Raw genomic sequence first — 23291 nt, forward strand, 5'->3', positions numbered from 1 at the left:
AAAACATATTTCCTTTAATTTGTCGCATACAAGTAAGTATTAAAGGTGTGCAATAGCTGTGACTTGATTTGTTTGTTAGTTAATGAGTTACCAACAAGATAAAAATAAAAACTATATACAACACTTCAGCTTTTGCAGCTCAGGCTCGTGGTGGGGCTCGAGGCTATTCGAGCAGTTGTGAGGTAAGAGGCAAGGTAGATCCCTACAAACCAGACAGGACCCAAGTCTGTCGTAGGGCTAAGAGACAGACAACCAGTTACCCTCACATCCACACTTACAGCTAATTTTAGAATCCAACCAAAATAACGAGCATGTCTTTTGACTGAAGGAGAAAGCTGTAGTACCCAGAGAATGCATGCTTTGAAAGTTTATCTGAAGTTTATTTTAAAAGAAGAAAAAAAGTGAAAGTTTTCAAATTCAGTTTTTGATTACAAAATAATTCTCGAAGATACCTTTGTGAAGCGTTCTTTTAGTTTAGACTGACCTTGGCGTATTGTCCAAACTTTTTATGAAGCACCTTTTCAGAGCTCTGTGACTGTTTTTGATGTGTTTTGCTGTTTGTAATTTTTTTCACAAGCTGTATAAAAGCCTCTCTTGTAAAAAGAGCTATTGATCCCATTCAGGCTCGCTCATTAAACAAAAACTTTAACAATGTATCAGACGCAGCGCTCACAGGCTATCTTCAAAATTCAAATCAAGCTGGTCAGAATTTGTCTGGCTCCAGCAAACACAGTCAATACTCTTTCACTCATGGCTCTTGTTGCCAGCAGTTTTTAATCTTCTTATAAACCAATTTAGGAGCTACAACTAAACCAGACCTCACTCCACCATGAGGCAGCAGTTTGTCAGAATGGTGAAACATAATAATGTCACATGAGATCAAACTAAAATGTTACTGGAGGAGACAACAGATTTCACTATGTCTCCATTCAGCCGGAGCCACAGCAGCTATTGATTTTTTGTGTTGAGAGGCATCGTTGCCCAGTCTATTCAGGCATGAAAACGGGGGCTCTTAGAGGAGAATAAACAGTGATAATCCACATTTAAGCAGCTTAATGTGAGGTGCTATACTCCTGGTGATTAATGTGTCTAGAAGGGCTCATCTCTGCATATTGGGTCTCATTCATCAAACCATAAAATAACACACTTATAGGGGAAGGTTTTTACGCATTTGTCTGAAAAGCAATTTAAATGGGTGTAGCCAAAAGAGCAACATTTAAGCCCCTGGGCTGTATCTCTGAAAAGCAATTTTTGGTTTAGTGAAAGTGTTTTGGTCCTGGCATTTAAAAATCGCACAATCTTTAGTGACCACCAAGGTTGAGCTGTGGCCTTCAGAGGTTTGTTTTATTTATATTTTGTTCAGTCATCTGATACTTTTAGGCATGAAGTTTCCATCTAGGATTCTCTACACTTACAAGAGCCACAACGCTCATATTACTATTTGCCTATTATTAGATTACTTTCAATCAATAAGGGTTCAACAAGAATTTATAATCACACCTTTGAGCCAAACAGATTTTATTTAGTTAACATGCCGCCTTGTCTTCTTGCATGACATCGGGCTATTGCTTAAATATTTTAATATCCTACTATGAGTAAAACGTTTCACTCATGTTGTTTACACCTGCACTGAGAGACTGAGAGATAGCATTGCATAGTGGATCAAAATCTGATGGCGCTTCTTCACGTTCATGATTTCCATCCAGCACCACTGACTGAAATGCAGCCCCAAGTCGTGACCTTCACTGTGTTTTACAGAATGCTCTCGACACTCACTGTTGTACCTCTCTCCTGACCTGACAGGCAGGAATGACAAATAACTCTTTGGGAGTCAACTTGGTGCAAAAATAGTATTTCATACTTGTCCTACTGATGTGCTTGGCATTTTTGTATATTCAACTAAAGAAAATGGGAATAAATGTGTTTTTGTGACAGGGTGCTCGTTACAAAGTGCCTAATGATACAAATAAATTTGCTTAAGTGTGTAATATGTGTAGAACGAACACTGGTTCATCCTTGAGTTAGGTGCCTTTTTGTGTTTGAATGATTCATAGGTCAGCAATAAGTGGCTTAAAAAATCTTCTGAAAATCACCTTGTACACAGACTGGAGTGAAAAAGCAGCAAAGAAAAACTGAAAGAGCTTCAGAAAGCCTGGAGAACTGAAAAAACCCTCCTCTGGCTTCTTGGCAAATATTAAACTGAGAGGAGCAAGACTTTTGCACAGTACTGCATATACAGTACAGTGATATTACTGTGTACATTTCCCTGGATCACAGTTTTCAGGGTTAAGAGTGATATGAAATCACAGGAGTATAGAAAAATCAAACATGTTTTTTTTATGTCTAAATGTTGGCACTAAATGATTAGCAAGTTAAAAATAATTGCTCCAAACTGCATCAGTCAGGCTGTAAAGATGCCACTAGTGAAGTAATATATAAAGTTAAGTCTTTTCTAAAACACTTTCACACTTCTAAGGTAGCAATTTTCCTTTTGCCCACCGTTTCTTATGACAAGCTGCAGTACTTGTCAGTTGTAGGGAACTCCCAAGTGTGAATGTGCACGGTGTAAGAAACTGCTAAAAATAAAGGTCAAGTCCTCATTTAAACACCTCTGATTAAAGGTTAAAGTATCCTTAACATTTAAGTTTTGCAAAACTGGACAGAGTGACAGTGGATAATCTGGACGACAGCAGTGAACAGGAGACCCACTGCTGCCCATAACACTGCCTCACATTTCAGAGCAGTAAATTGCACTGTAGGAAACATTAATTATAAAGCCACGCCACTGATGACTTCTGCAGTGCCACGCGATCATAATTCTTTCAAACTGAAATGAAAAATTCAGAAAGAAACGTCTGAACCGAGTAGCTGTGAAACAAAAGCGGAGCGATCGATCCGAATATAAAGCCGGAGAACGACTTCAGACAATGATGCAGTACCTCTGTGGGTTGGGCTCGTTGTGTTTGTCTCTCTCGTGCTTAATCATTCTGTAGCGGCCGATGCGAACGTCTGGCCTAGACACCTTCATCCCATTCAGAGTGATCCTGCAACACATGCAGATAGAACAGAATCTATTAGAGAAAAGGAAACAAACTGAGCCAAAGAGCAGGTGAGAGAGAAAACATGCTGATTATTGAGGAAAACACTGTAACAAACAGAGCTGGAAGACAAGGAGAGGGAGAACACATTAATGAAGAAATATAGCGAGGCTGCAACTTTTTATGTTATCTATCAGCTATTTTATTAAATCAACAGCAAAGAGAATCAATTTATGGAAATCGCAAGTTCCCAAAGCCGAAGCCTGAGATGACAGCACTTCTGCTGTGAGAAGAAATTATTTAGTCTACAAAAAGTGGGAAAAAAATCCTTTAAAATACCTGTTTCAAATATCTAATCCTTGAAATAATGTTTTAAATGCCCGAACCTGATGAATAGTAAACAAAAATAATAAAAATGTTTGTCACACACAACAGAAAAGCTGGAAATCCACACATTTAGTAAGTTGTATGAAAATAATCAATAATAAAATGTGATATGTTCAACTTGTGTTTATATTAATAGAGAGTCAACAAAAGCAGGAATTCCTCATATAATAGAAGCGAGAGCGAGCAAATGTTTTGCTTCAAAACAAATCAATAAATGCGGCTGCTTAATTTTGCCTTTTTAGTACAAAATCCCCCCGTGGTGTTCCCACTGACTTAGTCTCATGTGTGTTTGTCGTCAAACAGCTGAAGCTTCTCATTACTGCAGCTTTAGCCGAACTTTGGAGAATCGTGGATTTTGGCTATCCATCTGTCACACCAAACGCTCAGCAGCACTGAGAGAAAGGCCCTTATTTCCCATGATCTGTTGTGTAGCTGCGTCAGTTACTGCACAACGCACTTTTTAGATTTTCCTGCCAGCTTTTGCAACCAAATAATTAACTTTCGAACCCCAATATGTGCACTTCTGTGATGCACATGTTATAGAGAAAACTGTGAAAAGGTTAATTTTGTTCCTCGGAAGTGATAGTTATGCAATGCTACTCTGTGAGTCTACTGAGAATTGGATAAACCTTGCAGAGACCAAGAAAAAAGAAAGGAGAATATGAGAACAGAAATTTAATGTTGTGTTCGTTTATAATCTGCTATGGTCTTCATTAGGTATCCCTGGGTCCATTCAAGGCCAGGAAGGGCAAAAAAATCATTACAGCAACTGACAACTCTATTAACAGACTGTACAGCTAATCAATATTTGTGCTAAAATATTGCTGTAAGACACATTAAATCTATACATATCTCACAATAACTGACTATTCTTGCTAACAGGAAAGAATTTGTGGTGGTGTATCGGCTATTTTGACTTCTGCCCTTCACATCGAACTCTTAGTCCCATCCTTAAAGGGTCATAACTCACCTAGACAGGACATTGCAAAGCAAAGGAAGCTAAAAACGAACACAGCAATGATACTTGTATACCACAAACATAAACGATCCAACCAATCAATCTCCACTCTCGAACTCTGGGGACATCAGCTGGGAATAAGGGGAGCATTAGCGGTGTGTTTCCCTGTAAAGTTTGGGATCAGAACTTTTAGAAACAGTGGTAACATTGTATTACTAGGATTCAACACAGAGCCAACTCGGCACAGAGATTTATATCTAATGCAACAGCAAATGGGATGTAGACAACACAAACAACATCTCTGCTCCACATAAAGCCCAGTTTAAAACCATAGGCTTCCAGAGACATTGATATTCATACCCGAGACGGCATAACGGATACTGAATGAGCGATTCTTATTTATTGTAACGCTCTGATTCGTGCAGTCTCTTTGTCTTAAAAATCATCCATGCCTGATATTGCTCCGCAGCAACTTCACGTGTATTCTAGACTTTCAATGCAGAGCTTTCCCTTTTTTCTTCTCCTCTACTTGTTACATCCTCGTTTATCTTATTCATACCTTTCTCTTTTTGAATCTGCTCATTACTCTCACCTTCAGTTTTGTTCTCTTTACCTGAGTTTTTAAAAGCTGATTCCAAATGTTTGCACAGTCTGCTGAAGGTTAAAGTCGGTGCTTTGTAACAAATTTCCCACGTGTGGGACTAATAAAGGTTATCTTATCTTATCTTATCTTTGTGAAGTGCTTTTGTGTCAAAGAATCATATCTAATTGGCATGGTGAAAAAACACATTTTATAATAAAAATATCTTTGGTTAAGAAGTGGTGAATTTATTCAACCCCACACAAATGACTTGAAAATTCAATTTATTCACTTTAGTGACTCAATAAAATGTGAAAACATTCAACCTCATGTTGAGAAAATATGTAGCTATTCCTTTTCTTTCTAAATTGTATTCATTTGGTGTATGGAGCTAGATATTAGGCTTAACTTTAAACAAAAAAGAGCCCAATTAACCAATTAAAAAGCTCTATAGTATAAATATTCCCCAACTGGCAAGCAAGTTATTACTTTGGTTGCTAACAGATTCCCATGGTTCCTTGTATATGACATGAGTGATAATGACCTATCTGCCAGTACTCGCTAACTACTAGTTAAGCGATAGGAAAACTGTAACACAAATCAGAAACAGAACAAACATTCTCCTAAGCACAGTTTTGAAGAGTATCAGAGTATTTGCATGTAAGTGGACGTGTTCACTGCAAACTATGAGCCTGATTTACTTTATCCTACACTGCCACTATTTCAAAACGTAGGACAAGTTTATCTAATTTGGTTAGCGGTTATGTGAAGGCAAAACTGATAGATATTATGATATATATCCACAAATAAATAATATTCAATAAAAAGACCAAATTTAAAACCTAGCTAACTGCTATATAACCATAGCTGCAGCCTAGTAGCGATAACATTTAGCACCACTAGACATTGCTATATAAATATACCTTTATTTGTGTAGCACTGTTCAAGTTTTTTCATCAAATTTTTGAAAGTGTATATTTTTGAACTCTTCTGCTCCAATAGCTTTTCCAACTGTTAAGCTAGGGCTAAGCTAACTGCCTCCTCTTCTCATGTAGCCCTCAGTAAAAATACAAATTAAAAAGCTACATTTCTCAAATGTGTGTCTTCAGTTAAATTGGTATTACAGAGGGAAGTGATTTTTTTGTGGACTGGATAGAGTCACAGCAGTCAGCACTCTTTGCACTGATGCTAAACTCAGTTTTACTGATTTATCAGTTTAACTCAATCTCTGCCTCTTTTCATATCCACTCCTTTCCCTCCCTGACCATCTCTAAAGGTATTTCCACACATTAACTTTGGAAAATGTGTAAAGAATCAGGTCAGGGAATTGCTCTTCCTCAAATGCAGCTAACAACAGTATACAGTTAGCACTAACAGCCTTCTCTCTTCCCGAAATACTTTGTATGGTTTAGAGGAGGGTGCTGCTTGAGTGTGTATGAGGCAGAAGACAGGATGACCACTCAATAGTTGCGAATACCCCGGACTATTACCAGTGCTATACCAATATTGGAAGTGAGGGTAAAGATCGTTAATGTCCAGTCTGATTGCACAGTACATTTGCTTTCTCATTTGCACCTCCGTTGGGTAATGTGTATAAAAGTACAGGGCTGAAGTGAATGTGTAAAAATGGCTTTCACCTACCTACTCATGCTCCTTGTTTTCTTTTCACCTTGCTACTCCCCTCTGTGCATTTTCTTCTTCACAGTATGCTTATTTTCACCTTTTTTCTCCTCCCCACCCTTCCTCATCTCCCCCTCTTGTCTGTACTTTCTCTGTGTTCATCTCCTTCTCTTCACGTTCCCTTTTCTTTCTCACCTCTCATCTTCTCTACAGACTAGCAAAATGTAAATAACCCCGAATGGAGCACCATGCCATCAAAAGCACATCAGCCTGTAAGAGAAACCCAAACTCCATCAAAACAACCCCATAAATAAATTCATTGAAAAACTAAATAAGAGATTTTAGCCTCTTTTTCTTTATTTTTCTCTCAAATCTCGGGGACTTTGCTGATTTAGCAGCCACGCATAGATAACTGCTTTGTCAGTGTGTGTGCACATGTGAGCATGAATGCATTTGCATAATTTTGAGAGTTATTATGGTGCAAATAATGTGTGGGTTTGAAAGTGAGCAAAGCAGTCCTTCTCTGAGCTTAGTTTTATATTATGCATAGTTCTGCATCTTTAAAATAATCTTTTTTTTTTTGCCTGTTACCCTGCAGAGAGTGTAGCTAAGGCTCGCCCGGGGTGAATCCTTTCTCCTTCATCTGAATCAGTACAAATCTCAGCATCTTAATTTTATATTCAGAGATTCACGTCACGAAAGAATTTTTGAGTAAATCAACAATTCGTTTCACCCTTTGCCATACAGACAGCTTCATAGCTGGCTGTTTTTCAGACTGGTAATGGTACTTTCAGAAGAGTCTCCCAGAACTTCCGTAAGTGAAAATATAGATGACACAGCATAAAAACTGTTGCAGGTAGAGGCCTGCTATAGAAAAAGGACAAAATAACAGCTCTATTTACTAAGAAAGCTCAATAGTTCTCAAGGCTAAATTATTAAATGCTGCATTATTCAGATTGATGCTTTAATGTGAATCAAAAATTATTTTGTACTATTTTCTAGCCTTTAGTGTCTCATAGAATATTCAACAGTTTTACCTCATGGGTAAAACTGTTTACCACCTGTCATTAAAATTAATCCTCTGAGAAGTTTCGAAGGGATTTAAGATAAATGCAGTGACAATATGCCACTCTGGTGTAAAGTGGAATAAATGTGACCTTAATTATATTTAAACTGTACTTTTTAATATAGTACTTGTGAAAAAAACTGGAATACTACGCATGGATTACAGGCCTGTAGCACTGACTTCCCACGCCATACACACCCTGGAAAGACTCATCCTTGACCAGCTACAACTTCTTTTTAAGGCCACATCAGGATCCCCTTCAGTTTACCAGGCCTGCCTTGGAGATGAGGATGTCATCGTCTACCTCTTTTGATCCATTGTCATGACCATTGATCAAGAACTACTGATCAATGGAGTACCATGCACAGAGTTGGAGAATGGCTGCAATCACAGCATTGTAAGATGGGGAAATATGGTGTCCGATCACTGCAGGCCAGTGGCCACTCTTTCAATGATGAGGATGTACACATTCTGGAGAGGGAGGAACGCTGGTTTGAGAGGGCAGTCAAGGAGGCCATTTATGTGAAAAGGGAAAGACAGTGTCTGAATCAAGGATGGGGCCTAAGGGTACATATTAGGCCCCCTGCTGGAGAGGCAAATTTTGTCCAAGATAAGGACGATGCTGGACAATACTTCCCACCCACTGCATGATCAGAATCAGAATACTTTATTAATCCCAAAGGAAATTAGGGAAATGATGTTCAGTGAGAGACTGAGGTTACCCAAATGCACCACTGAACGACACAGGAAGTCATTCCACAGTGCAATAGTTACACCCTTTTGCACATCATCTACAGTGAAAATAACAAATAACAAAGTTTTACAGTTCAGAGTAAAATGTCAATCATATAGGTCTCTGTAACATACTGGATATTTGTAATTGAGCTATTTCTTATAGTTTGTAAATTTGTAATGTATTGTATTATTAAATTTAGTTCAGTCCTTTACTGTTATTATTGTCTTGGAGCAACTGTAATTACATAATTAAGCAATCCTTAAATATAAAAAGGTCCCATGTGAAAGTTTTAAGAAGTGTGAAGGCATAATCAGACATTTTTAAATCTGCGCTCTCCTTTATCTAAATGGCTGTTTAAATGAATACAATTTTAAAAAAAGCTAAAAAAAGAAGAAGAAGAAGAAGACAAAGCTTACATTCTTTGATAATAAGAACGACTGTTTTGTACTGTTATAGTTACAGGAAAGCTTCATTTTAACAGCTTAGTATTAAGTCACACTTACTTTGTTAAAATAAGATCAAAATATACATGTGAGACTATAGCAAAATTTGCTTTTATCCAAAGAAGTTCAGTTAAGTAATTTAAATAATTGAATCACTACCCAATATAAATCCAGCTGAGCTACTAGCAAGTTACTTCAAAATGTAGATAAATTGATTGATTTAATTGAGTTCTGTGATGATCCTAGGTTCTGGGCTCTGGGGTTTGAGTTTTGGACTTTCGGATTATTGTTGTTCTCTTTTGTTCTTGATTTGTTTATTGTTCAGGGATTTATTTCTGTGCTAGGCTAATTTCAGTTTTCAGTTATTAGTTTCCTCTGTTTTATCCTCCTGTGCCAAGTTCTCTTGTGTTCCGTGTTCCAGTTTTTCATTTCCTGTTTTATTTTGATAATCATTTGTCTCTTGTGCCTTATGTTTAATTTTACTTCCTCCCTTGTCATTATCTTGATTATCTTGATTAGTTTTTGTCTCGTTTCTCCCAGCTCACTCCACTCTGCCCTGATTTCTCTTCTGTGTATATATAGCGTCAGCTTGTTTTTGTCCTTTATTAGTTTGTCATCTCTGTGTGTTTCCAGCCCATTTAGAGTCAGTTTGTCCTCCTGTTGTTTTGCTGTTTTCTATAGTCATCATATGGACTTACGACCTTGTCCTGCAATCAGGTCCTCATCTAGCAAACCCCATGACAAATTCACTCTTTTCCCAACATGCACTGAGAAAAGTAGAATGGGAGGCAGACTTCAGTTTTCAGGCACCTGTTTCTGCCACCAAATGAACAGATTGAATAGACAAATGCAGGTGAGGACCACTCGTTATGAATATTATGAGTATTATGAATTTAACTGGAATACTGGGGGTGTATGTTTAACTACATTTGCTATTGTTTAACACTTCTCTATAAATTACACCAAACTTTTCTGTGTGTGTGTGTGTGTGTGTGTGTGTGTGTGTGTGTGTGTGTGTGTGTGTGTGTGTGTGTGTGTGTGTGTGTGTGTGTGTGTGTGTGCGCGTGTGTTGAGCTGATCAGAAGCACTGCTAAGCTTTGTTTGCTGGCTTCTCAAACATAAGAAGATCGAGCGTGCTTGTGTAAAACAGCATCAGGGCTGCTCAGAAATCCTCTGCTACATCATTGTATCACTGCTTGTTACCTTCCCTGCCTGCTTTCAAAATCTTCTTTTCATCATGAAACACTCCCTGAGGGTGGGCCAGCTCTCTAGCTCCTCATTTTGTCAATATGAAACTTTGCACGATGATTAATGCTGGTCAAAGACACTCGTTCAGAAAAGGAAGGCACAAAGGCACACATAGAAAGAAAGCAAAAGCAGCTGTTATAACTCCACACATACCCACATTCATCAGCTTAACGCCGGCACACACTGTTAGATAAATGAAGTTCAGGGTTGGTACAGTGTGACGCAACACAGAGCTAAAAATGTCAAAAAACCCCTCCTCTGCCGCTGTGACCTTGCATACTTATGAATGCATATGTGGATTAATGATTTGCATGCTAACTAATGAACTAGCATTTCTTTATTTTTACAGTTGCATCCTTGCTTGACCAAAGGAAAAGAAATCATCTAGAGCGCACACACCAACACACACTCAAGTGACACATGAGTACAGTGAATATTTTCCACGGCTCTGACAGGCAGGAGGCAGTAACACAGTGTGACAGCGTAGTGTGACTATTATGCAAGAAAGAACAGGACAGTGAGGATACAGCGGAGCTGCAGGGAGGAAAGCTTTAGCGTGCTCTGTGTGATGTATATAATCCAGAGACAACACATTCAACAGCCACCTCCACTGAAACACAGCAGGTGGGTGGCTGCTGAAGAATTCTCCACTCGGGGGGAACTTACAGCACTTTTTTTGGAGACTCAAGTGCAAAGACCGAAAGCAGCCAGATTAAAGAGATAAAAAAAATACAGAAGAAGGCCACAGTGCTTTTATAAGATTCATTGTGCTATGATGAGATTATATAAACAGTTTCTGATTTTGTGGCTAGCACCGTCACCTGTACAGTTTCCTCCATTTTCCTCTCACATGGAAACAGGATGTATGCAAGGTGACGGGAAATTTGATGCAGATATAAATACGAGTGTGCATGTTTTTCCCTCTCTCTGTGCTAGCCCTGTAATGGACCTGTTCCACAGTGTACCCCACGGCTCAAAATCATCTGGGACCAGTTCCAACCCTCCTGTGACCCTAGATGGATACAGGTTTGGAAAATAAGTTAATGGATGAATAACTTCATAATTATTCATAAAACTACAAAATATTGAGCTTAACAAAAAAGGTCCTGCCCTGTTTTGCACTCTCTTCCATAACAGTCCACTAACATTCATCATATTCATCATAACTGAGTCAGTTATTCAATACCTGACAGTCACTGAAAACTTAATTAGGAATATAAAAAGAAATAGAACATTTGATTGACATAAATTACAAAATCCATTTTACTATTATTTCAAGTCTTTATCAAGTCCTGTTATGATTGGAATCATAGTTAATGTGATTGGAAGGGTACAGTTCTCACAAACTCACAAATTAGGTTCAGTTTTTGATTCCTTTCAAGTTAACAACAACAACAACTGTTCTTAGTAATAGATGGTTACTCATGAAATTACCCAGTCGGCCGATCATGTGGCAGCACAGCAATAGATAAAATATTAGAAAAGTCTGCTAATGTTCATATCAAAACCAAAACTGGGTTTAATTGTCAGGCCTACATGAGCTGGTATGGGTGTTTTTGAACCACTGTGGACTTTGGCAGTCTAGGGTTCATTCAGAAAAAAGAAAACATCAGGGATCGGCAGTTCAGGGGACAGAAACGCCTTTTTGATTAGAGGAAAGTCAGAGGAAAATGGCCAGCATGGATGGAGATGACAGAAAGGCAGTACACAGTAACTTAAATAATGGCTTTTTATAACCGAGCAGAAAAATATCTCGGGATGCAGCCTCGAGGCAGATGGGTTGCAACAGCAGAAAACCACATCAGGTCACACACTTGTGAGACTAAAACAGAACGGAGACTGCAGTGGGAGCAGGCTTAAACAAACTGGAAAGTTTAAACCAGAAAATAGTGGCCCAGTCAGGTTAATATAAATTTCTGCTAAAGCTACAGATCCTAGGCTTGGAAGGCACCGCAGTACAAGTCCATGGACCCTGCCAATGGACCCAGCTCAACTTCTTCTCACTCAGAAGCAGGAAACTGGTGCCCACTGCTAGAGCCAGGCCAGGCTAGCTTGAATGCATAGCCCAGAAAAAAGGCAAAAAAAAAAACCAAAAACAAAAGAAAGAAAAAAAAAAAGATTTCAAAAAGAACAGACCAAGATGGACATTTTTAAAACCTTATAAAATAAAATAATATGACATTTCTACGCTGATTTTATGTCATTTTGCAAGAGACCATGAACATTGTCACACAAGGAAGTGGTAAAACCATCCTTCAAACTGGACCTTCATAGTCGTCTGGCAACTCCTCCTCAATATACTCAGAAGGGATTGATTAGAAACTTTGCAGCAAGCAAGCAATCCAGGGTCACTATATGATCTTACTCATCTCAGCCTCAGTGTTCACACTGAAAGCATTCACCTCAACAGCTTTTATTCTGAATCAGTCGTGATGAAGAAAAAAAAAAATCACACAATTACACCAATTATAAGTGGAATAAAATGCTCCATAGAAGCTGAGTCACAGTTGGACTCCTGCTGTGAAACCATTAACCAGCAAAGTCTTCCTAACTACTAGAGCCACCACCCAAAAAGCTCTAATTTTATGTCTTATCCAACACTTTTTCCTTCTTAACAAAGATATCTGTCCGCTAGAGAGATCGGTCTTGAAAAGTTTCATTGCTCTGCAGCACTCTTGACGGAGGAGATGCACAAACCCATGTACCATAGACCTGTTTGATTGGATTAATCAGAAATGTCTCCAGCTCTCCTCTCTTATTCCCACAAGTGGAGTTAATTGTACTAGTGCAATGGAGTGAAGTAGAAACGGGAGCTGAGTCTGATGTCCTGCCTCAGTTCCCTTCTGTGTGCAGAAATGAGCTGGGAGAGGAAGAGGAGGAGTGGGTGGCTGTGGTGCAGGTTGGACGATGTGCAGCAGAGAGTGGGTGATAATAGAGGAAGATTTTTCTTTCAGAACTAGCACATCTGTGTGCTGCGAGAGGGAAAACTGACGAATGGCCTTCTGCTTTTTAAAATTTTTTTAGTTATGGTAGTTTCATAACAGCGTGGTTCGTAGAGATAACTCAAAAAGTGCTTTTTTAAAGACGCACGTGAGGATGTGTACTAGATACACTATGTCCTCCCGAATTTGTTATCATTACCAGACTGTTGTAGGAAGATGTTAGCTTTATCTTGGTGAGATGGGCAAGTAGCCAATGTAGTGGAAGCTAATGGGGAATTGACTAGATGCACAAAGACCTGAGATGAGGCTTGTAGTGCGATCATAGTGTGTGCAAAATGGCACTGTAAAATGACTCTGCTGTGTTGGTAAACTGGAAGCATGCTGTGAGTATATCACAGGTCAACATATTTAAGTATTTTAAAGATCAGAAGCAAACTTTTTAAACCAGTTTTGTAATCAACAGGTAGCCAAGAGAGATGTTTTTAGAATTACACTAATATCATCTCTTACAAGCTCTTTGGAATATTCGGAACTTCCATCAATTTGCTGCAGACTGCATTATGATCCAGTCAAAAGACAGATAGACACAGATAGACAGAGAGACAGATAGATATATATAGATATATAAATAAAAAAAGGGCAATATAGTTTCCTGTTGGCAAAAATATTTGATATTTAAAATATTTCTGAGAAGACTTGGTAGCTGTTTCACTGATGCTGCTGATGGTTGGATAAAAATACAGGTTTGCATCAGTAATACCTCCTAGGATTTGTACTTTGTCAGTGGTTTGGGGGATTGAGACTCCAAAGAGGCACAGATCTGCTGACTCTAAGTCTTTGCAATGTGATTTCAGAACAATGCTGAGGCTGTAAGAAGCACCATCCTCATGCTCCAACAGCCTTTAAATGACATGTCTGATGGCAAAAACCAACCATAGATAGGGCAAGTTTTTTTTCATTGTTCCATAACAATTTTTTTCCAGTTAATACACCAGAAAATCACACAGGACATTAGTTCAGACAGATTACAATATCTGCTGCTGCTGGATGTACATTAGCCAGCTGACCTGGTTTATACTCATCAGTGCCCCCACACTCATGTAGCTCTTTCTGTTTGCTGCTGCTTCTTTTCGTCACCTTGCTTTCACCCTACATTGATTCAACTCTAGAATCAAGCAGGTGCTCTCTACCGTGTCGCGTTGACTTCTGTTCCTGCGACTGTCACATTGAAAGTATCGTATGATAAGAAAAATGTGCCTGCTTACTCTCTCTTTTCCCAGGGGCTTCTTTGTTCTCCCTGCCAAGCCTTGTGGATGCTTTAATTTGTCCACGGAGCATATATAACTGAATTACCAAACCAGAGGAAAATTTAAAAATGGCTGTCAGCCATGCATTAAAAGATATTTATCACAATTCCCTAAAGGACCTTGGACATTTTCCTCTTATTGCAGTCACCCCTAAGTTGATAAACTCTTTGTTCGCTAAGCAAAAATGCACTCTTCATATTTTTCACAACACATACCTGGAGCTAAGTCAAAAGCTGGAGAAGTAGAGGAGGGAAGGCATTACATAATATAGAAAATGGGGATAATAACGCACTATTGGACAGACAGTCCTTGAAAGCATTTGTAGAGTTGCGTCGCTGTTTCACGAATGGTGGGGGAAAAGAAATCTTTTTCACAAATTGTGAAGGTGATTGAGGTGAAGTCGACGTGCTCTTACAAGATCCATCCATCCATCCATGTGCTTGATAGTCTCTTTTGCTACTGCACACTTAAGCTGCTGAATGAAGTGTGGGGAAATGTTCTTAAATCTCTTGGTCATTAGTAAGACAAGATTTGCCTCATGAACAACTGAAACTATCCCCTTACTCACTTCATTATTGTACCGGCCCTCGCCAAACTCTCCTGTCACATTGTCTTTTTATTACCACCACACATTTAAAATAAGACCATTTCATATTACCAAATACAAAAGAATAGAGCTCAGCCGACACAGCAACTTTAAAACTGATACTGATATTATTCTGATTAATAACATTTAGTCTAGTCATTTATTTACTCACTGACACTCTGCCCAACTCAACACATATTGCTAACAGGGAAATTGCAGAGTGCCCTCTGGTGGACAGGCTTTGGAGCATCAACAAGCACGAGCTGAAGGATGTTTCTCCCGTCTCTATTTTTACCTATCTTCCTTTATAAATCCATACTCTAAAAAACAACATCCTAAGTATTTGTACAAATATCTGTTGTATCTTTAGGTATCGGTTTACTGACATATACTTGTATCAGTACGTCTCGTGTGTGTTTAACGAAACAAAGTCAAACAATGATCTAAGAATAAATCAGGGCAACTGGAAAAAAGGTATAAAAGACTTGATGTTTGCTGCTGACCTGACCCAAGGGTGAAAACAGCTTCTTAACCTAGACGTGTGACTGAACTTACCAAAGGCTGCTCAAAGTGTTGAGCCAAAAATATCCCGATTCTTACACCATTGTCAAGACTTCACAGAAACATGCACAGTCCTTGTGCTGCATGTGCATATGATGCTGGCTCAGGCTCTGATGAAAGCCACCGCTGGGAGGTTTACAGAGAGGAAGGGGAAAGGGCAAGGGAAGGAGGGTGCGTGGAAAGAGTGAGCGTCTGCACGTGTGGTGAAGGCTGGTCTTGCACTCAAGCCCTTGGGATAGGAACAGTCTTTGCCTAAGGCTAATGCTGGATGTTCAGAGAGGGTGAGAGAATAGTGAGGAAAGAAAACACTCCCTCTCTCTTCTTCTTTCTCAGCAATAGCCACCAAGGAGGAAGTGGTGCTGACAGTTGTGCAAGTGGCATGTGCCCTCTCTGCCACAGGCTCAGGCCACACTGAGCAGCAGGGACAGCTAGTTCCCCCGGGCTGGCATTAAGCAAGCAGGACCCGTTTCAGGCAGTGGCCACAGCCCGTGGCATCAAAACCAGGATAAAGAGAGGAAAATTACTTTGAGGGAAAGAAGAGAGGCAGACAGGAAAAAAATAGATGTGAAGAGCTGGAGGGTTAGAGAGGAGGAAGAAAATACAGTGAGGCAAAGGTGCTGGAGCAGAGAGCAGATAGTATAAAGGGGTGATTTAGTCATTTAGCTGATGCTCCTCTTTCCAGAGCAGTTTTCAAAGAAAGAGCACATGGAGATTGGTGGACACATCGACTGCTTACACGTTTCATACCCATGAACTTTGTTTCCTTTTAACGAACCAGAGGCAGATTTCATGGACACTGCACACTCTGATGTATACTCCTGTTCTTTTATCTCTTCATCCCTTTATCCTACTCCTCCAGTTGTTTTACTGAATCCTGAGAGACTTAACTGGCCAGCCTTTTAGTTCACTCAGCTGGAGATCCATCCTTCCCCGCTGCATCTACAGCTCGCATTCTTAGAAGCCTTTCAGCTTCAGATACTTGTTGTGCTGAGACGCCCCCCCCCCTCCCCCTCAAACAAGGGGCAGTTGTTACTGTCTAGAAGCAGAAGATGTCAAAGAAGCAGCCACTGAGGCAGAAATATGTTCCAAAAAAGTGGACTTACACTTAAGTCTTAATGAAAGACAAAATTAATTCACTAGGGAATCTGACCAAATACAAAGGAACTAGTAAAAATAAAACTAGATAAAATACCACCTCCTCTCTCCTCCGCTACTCAAGCCCATGCACCTGCATGGACCGTACCATTTACACAGGTAAGGAAGGAGTGGTCAACATGAACATCTAAGGTTCAGCCAGGCAACACCATGTTCAGCCTATTAAATATCTATCGCTCATGTCCAGTTGTAGTTCGTTTTAACGTCTCTGTATTTATGCTCTGCTTGTGTATATATATGCCTATTTAAAATTGTCTGTTTAAAAAACTCTATTTTTTGTATTGAGAAAGCAAAATGAACCAGAGTGAAATCCCTTGTTTGTGTGCACAAATTGTTAAAATAAAGATGATTCTGATTGTGTGAATGTAAACGGGAATGGTTGTCTGTCTCTCTGTGTCAGGCCTGTGTCAGGCTGGGAATCTGTCCCTGCCTCTCACCCTATGGCAGCTGGGATAGGCTGCAGCCCCCCCTCGGCGACCCTGATAAAGTTAAGCAGGACAGAATGGATGGATGGATGTATCAGCAGAAGAGCGGCTGATTTTACAAAGAAAGATAGAACTACACTATGGGGAAAATATGAAGAGATTAAACACATTGAAAGCAACACAGCTTCTGCAGATCAAATCAGTGGCGTGAGTGTGCTTGAGAAGAAAACCACTGTAGAGTAATATACTATCAAAAGTGTGTGCTTTAGTCAATAAGACTGGAAAAGATCTTAGTATTAATCAAGTTTAGCGTATTTAAAGCCAGAAAAGAAAACACAAATGCCGACTTTGTGAGATGACAGACTTATCAATATCAAAGCTCTATCACTAAGACACCGGAGAATCTGATGGATTATAATCAAGTATTTGATTACATTAATGTTTAAACGCCAGCTTTATTTATTATTCCTTCAGTTGCAACCTTGATGAATTTTAACAGTTGGAAACTAAAGATTAAACACAAAACAGAATTAAATGTTTAATCTATGTGGAAATTTGTTAAAAGGTCAGCAGGTGCAGTGTAGATATCCTGTTTAAGGATAATATATTAATGTTGATAGAACAATAAAACTGTTGTAAAATCTTTTTCTGCCAACATAAAAGAAAAAACAAGGAATAAAGTTGCCTTTTAAATATCTATATTTATTTTTGAAACTTCAGAGCCCCTGTACTATCTGCCAGAATCGATTGGTCAGTAGGCAGGGATTTCATACCTGTTGATCTAATCTGGAAGCTAACCTAATCCAGAACAGCTTTGGTTCATAGCACAAGTTACTATGGCGTTATACCATGAAATATACAATAGTACTGTTAACCCTGAAGTTACCTGGATAAGATGAAATCCTGCTTCATACTACAGGCTTCTGGTTTAAACTGTTTGCTCAGGTCTCAGAACTGAACCATGCAGGCCTGTGTTTTCACTACTACTACTACTAATTACCACCTTATTCCATTTTGTGTGCACTTTTATTCTGAAACTGAAAAACAATGTAAAGGTAAAGAAATGTCTTTGCTGTACCTTTGCTTCCTCTTTTAACAAGCCATGCCTGACTTTCCTTTTATCCCGACAGCTGATAAGACATGCCCAGGCCGTGCATCCATCTGACAGGCTAACACACCACCGCACACTTGACCTTTGGGTGGTGCATGTGCAAAAGGGTGGGTGCTGCTCAGTGCTCATAAAGCCACATTGTCATCATTGATAAACCTCCCAAATCTCAGCCTGAGGAAGATTCAATGTGATCATACTTAATAAATGCAAATAGTTGACACTGAGCTAGACACTATCCATAATCACTGCTGACATTTCTGCACTCTTCTATGAATGATGGGGTTTTATTTTATGGTTTATGTATGATCTGTAGCACTTGTTGCCAGTGCGTGAAAGTGGAGATGCTCCTGCATTGTGCCCTTGCTTTGTACTCTGAATGCAGCAGCAAGATGCTGTTAAAGTTTGTGCAAATGGCAACTGCTGTGAAAGTGAGAGCAGAGCCACATTTCTGAGGTTAAGATGCAGCTGTGTTTCGAGCTGAATGGTATCATTACCATCCTGACATGCTGATGTTTGGCAGCCAGTACTTAATATTTATACATAAACTTTATGGTAATGCCAAAACCTTTGTAAAGTACAATACAAATGAAACTTTTGATCTTATGATTTCACAAAATAAGGAAGTAACCCAAGTTATTACAATTCATCTTGTGGGTACTCCAAATGTGTGAATCAAATGTCAAGACAATCGATTGAACAGTGTTTGAGCCAATTCACACGAATCCACAAATGTCAACCTCATGGTGGAACCAGAGGAAAGGTCAGGGGATCACCAATGCCAGCAGGAAACTTACATTTCCATCTGTTAATATGATATATTTTAGTGTGGATCAACTAGCTGGACTGACAGGGACAACTAAGGTCTTGCTAAAAAACAAGATCTTTCATAATAAAAGCTGAAGAAGAAACTTGTTACTTGGTTTAAAAAAAGCCTCAGCTATGTGCACACGCAGCAATATCCACACTCCATAGTCTTTCAATAGCTTGTCCAAATGCGTTTTCAGGGATTTTTCAGGGCTTCAGCCTACTCTGTGAAAAGCTCTAAAACAAGCCAGCCCTGAAAAGTGAAGGTGGATGGTGGGAGGAGATGTGACCTTCAAATGAAGCACTACCCAGCCATCAGGCTCAGCTGTATTTGCTTTTTTCTGCATAAGTTTCTTCAAGTATTTATTATATACTATTATACCAAATATGAGTATAATTTCAAATATTATTTTTATTATTAAGTATTATTATTATTTATAATTATTGAGTTTGAGGCTTTTTACAGTACCTCTCATGATTTACAGAGTAAAAGTGTGAGGAACCAGATGCAGAAAACAAGTGAGCTATTTATTAAGGCTGATTAAATGTCTTAACAAAAAACTAAACAAGGAGTAAGGAATACGGGGAACACACAACAGGAACAAGCAGGAAACGTACAAGTTGACTAGACAGAATAACAACAAAGAACAAAAGTAAACTTAGGGTTTAAATATAAAGGAAGGAGAAACGTGTGGGGAACCAAACACAGCTGACACTAATCAAGGATCACAAGACAAGGGAAGTAAAAAGAAACAAGACACAGAAGATAACAGCTACCAAAATAAAACAGGAAGCAATAAGATAAAGGTTAGAGTCTAATAATTCTAATTAAAACTCAAACCACAAACAGAAACTAGATTGCAAAAGGTAGCAAAAAAAGACTAAAGACCAAACTGAGAAAATAATCATAAAGAAATCAACCAGGAGTATCTACTACATAAACACAGTGAATCCAAATATAATACAAAAATTTAAAACTCCAGCAAAAAAACCAAAACAAAACATGTCGTCCCTGACAGCAGCATTTTGGAATGAATAAAAATACAGAATAAATACAGAAAAAGGTCAGTGAGAACTCTTTTTCTATAATTTTTTTAGCACAACACTGTATGAATCGACCCCTCCAGCTACTGTATGTTTATTGGACAGCACTGTTGGAGTTTCCTCCGCAGCTGAAAAGTAAACTACAACACACTGTGGAAACACAGATAAAATGTAAAATACATCCAGAGTAATACTTATAGAGCCTTCTCAGTCAAATCTCAGTGGGACTATCTTATCTAAAGGATAAAATCCTGCCTCAAGTTTATATTATTTCTAAAGGCATTAAACATTAAACACTTAGCCAGTCAGTATTACTTCATTCAACTCACTCGCTGTTCTGATGTTGCAGTGTGATGTAAAGATGCACAAACTCCATTTTGTCACTGAACTGGCAAAAAGACAAAAAGTCTAATTTGGGATTGTGTTTCTGGTCATCTGATGAATATACAGTCGATATTTTGTGCCCCTATAAAGAGACATTTCACCCCATAATCAAATTACCATATTTTTCATCTGGTCTGTAGTGCTCTTTATCGATCTACTGTAGACTGCTCCTGGTGTGACTTGCCAAGTTTTGTAGATAGTGGCTGTAGAGATGTCTTCTCTTTACTATAATGGAACCTGATGGCATTTGCCTTCTGCTGGTCAAAGTGCCCCACAAATACATTAGGAAAACTCAGCAGCTATGCCTCGTTCCAGAAATCATGACCCAGTAATTCAACTACGAAAACCTTGGTGTGTTTCATAGTTTTTTCACTCTATTCTCCCAACAAAAAGAAGTATACACATAGCTAATACTGCCGGTTAAGTGAGGAGGGGATTATATCAAGAGGCTAAAAAGTTATTGGACAAACTAACACAATTTTAAATTTCGGGATTTATTTTAATACTTGGATGAAACTCATTTGTAGTCGATGACTGCCTAAAGTCCATGGACCCTTGAGATGCTCCATCGCCTTGCTGCAAACAATCTGCGGACATTGATAATGACACTTGCACCTCTTTAACATGAAATAAACCCACCTAAACCTGCCAGTTTATCAGTCAACTGCTAAATTCTCTTTATAATAGGGGACTGTGTGTGAAAATGTCTGTAATTCCTGCACAGTTGATTACACTTTTTTGTAAAACTCCTTGAATTAAAGCTGAAAGTCTGCAATTCACTCGCATCTTGTTATGATTTAATTTAAAATTCTCTGTCTTGCTCAGAAACAACTTACTGTCATCATCCTGTCATACATGTCATAAGAAACTGCTCACAAGTTTAGATTATGTAGAGCAATCTGGTCAGGATTTATGGAAAGACACTGCTGCTCATTTTGTGTCTGCATGCATCATCTTTGCTCTTTTTCTTTGACTTTTTGAGCTGATAGGCATTTAATGCCATTATATTTGTGACAATGCAGACATTTATAGAGTGAATATCTCCAAAACGGAGCAACTCACATTATAGCAAATAGCATTACGGGTCAGAGAAACAAAATCTAAATTGAATTTTTGGGAGAAATACCCCTTTAACACCCTCTTTGGTCTCCATAAGCTCCCAAGAAAAATAAGTGGGGCTGCTATAAGTTCTACATTATTCACCACATCTACTTCAGCTTTCTGAACTTATTACAGACCTGACTCTGCCGAATTGGCAGCAGCTGTCTACAGTTTTATCTGGATGAGTGCATCCATATGGTACACAACATGTTTGGTCTAAGAAGTTAAAGTAATATCCTAAAAGAGGCTACAGGCTGTAAAGTAGAGCCAAGCCAACACTGGTATCTTCGGGCAAGTGCAGATGCCAGCTCTGATATAGATTTCTTTGTCAGTAATAAATTCAGACTGATATATCAGCCAGTATTCTTTGTGTACAAACACTGTATTTCACTAACAAGTAAGCAACTTAATATGAGGATTCCTTGTATTTGGCATGCCTTAAGTAAAGCAAATATTATTATTTTGCATTTTTTATTCTGGTTTGGTGGAAAATGTTGCTGTGGAGCTGGCAACTTAAGTATTTTAGTGTAAGAGCAAGTGTGAACTGAGTTAAATTTGAAGTGCAGAATTCAGTGTCTGAAAGTTTTCTTTTCCTAACTGGCAGTTTAATGATATATGCACAGCACTTCACTTCACATTTCATAGCAGCCAAAATAGCTCAGCTGGAGTGGAGAAATTATTTCCAGAAAAATCTGCAGCATCCAATTGTAAAGTTGAGCTATCTTCCGTTAAAGTCAGTACTTTAACTTTTGGTGCATAATTATAGACCTATACACACAACCGTTCAGTGAAGCACACATTGATCTCTTTTATCACATCCAGCCAGATGCTGACAAACAGCTGTAATCTTCTAATACTGTGTTGGCTGACACAGTCCATCCTCACAAACCACTATTCTCAACTGCTCTATTTTCAGTTTTCTTATAATGCTATTACTCCAAGAGGACAAAGATAAGCTTCGCATTGTGAGCATGACAGCGGGACACAGAGAAAGACAGAGAGGAAAAACAAAAGAAGAAGAAGAGGAGGAGATGCAATAGAGATGAAGGTGGCATCGTGTCTGTGGAGGAGCATCCTGCTGTGAGTATACAACCCTGTGTGTTTATAATTATACTCTCTGAATGCGAATGCATCTGTTTATGGGACTGCAATATATTCTTTTGGAGTTAATCTGCCATCTCATATGTTCATTTCAGCTGTTAAGAAACATGAAACTGACATTTTGGGTTTGTTTGTGTGACTGATGGAGCTAATCTGTGCTACGAGAGAAGATGTCAGGGAGAGATAGAAGTCCTGTGTTTAGTTAGCTTCATTATTTCTATGGTATATCATTATGCATTGCGTTTAGCTGTTATGATTCTTTACCAACCACAGACAGATGAGGGTTCATTGCTGTAGCTGTCATTTGTTAATAGTCTGATCATCACTTCACCGGGTAATCAAACAAAGTTCAGTGCAAACAACCTCCCGAGCAGACGATAAATTCAGCTAATAGTCCCGTCTTAAGTCATCTTTCTGTCGAGCTGTCAAACGAATATTCTTCTCCCAGATTTGATTTCAGCCAACATCCACAGAAATGTCATTAGTGAACTTCAGCTAGTCATTAAAAGCTGACTGAAGTGCTTCAAAAGGTTAATTTATTTGCTAATCAGACTCCCTCTCCTGAATAATTATAATAAATCACCTCTTCCATGAAGAGCTTCAACGTCACTTGCATTCGCGATACTTGACTGTGCCACTACCGTCTCCAGGAGTGGCATAAATAATACATATTCAACACATAAAAGACGTGAAT

At 38.8% G+C, this 23291-nt stretch overlaps 1 protein-coding gene across 4 annotated transcripts in view; it reads right to left on the minus strand.

The window, feature by feature from the left end:
* The window catches only part of b4galt2 (UDP-Gal:betaGlcNAc beta 1,4- galactosyltransferase, polypeptide 2), a 242927-nt gene that overhangs the window by 19563 nt on the left and 200073 nt on the right, over positions 1-23291 (minus strand). For all 4 annotated transcript variants that reach the window (XR_013903028.1, XR_013903026.1, XR_013903027.1 and 1 more), the window contains exon 7: positions 2940-3044. Coding sequence is in view for 1 of the 4 variants with exons in the window: in XM_026148727.2 (XP_026004512.2) it covers positions 2940-3044 (105 nt within the window). In the remaining 3 variants the exon portion in view is untranslated. The remainder of the gene's footprint in view (positions 1-2939; positions 3045-23291) is intronic.

The sequence above is a fragment of the Astatotilapia calliptera genome, chromosome 18 (genome assembly GCF_964374335.1).
Source record: "Astatotilapia calliptera chromosome 18, fAstCal68.1, whole genome shotgun sequence".
Lineage (NCBI taxonomy): Eukaryota > Metazoa > Chordata > Actinopteri > Cichliformes > Cichlidae > Astatotilapia > Astatotilapia calliptera.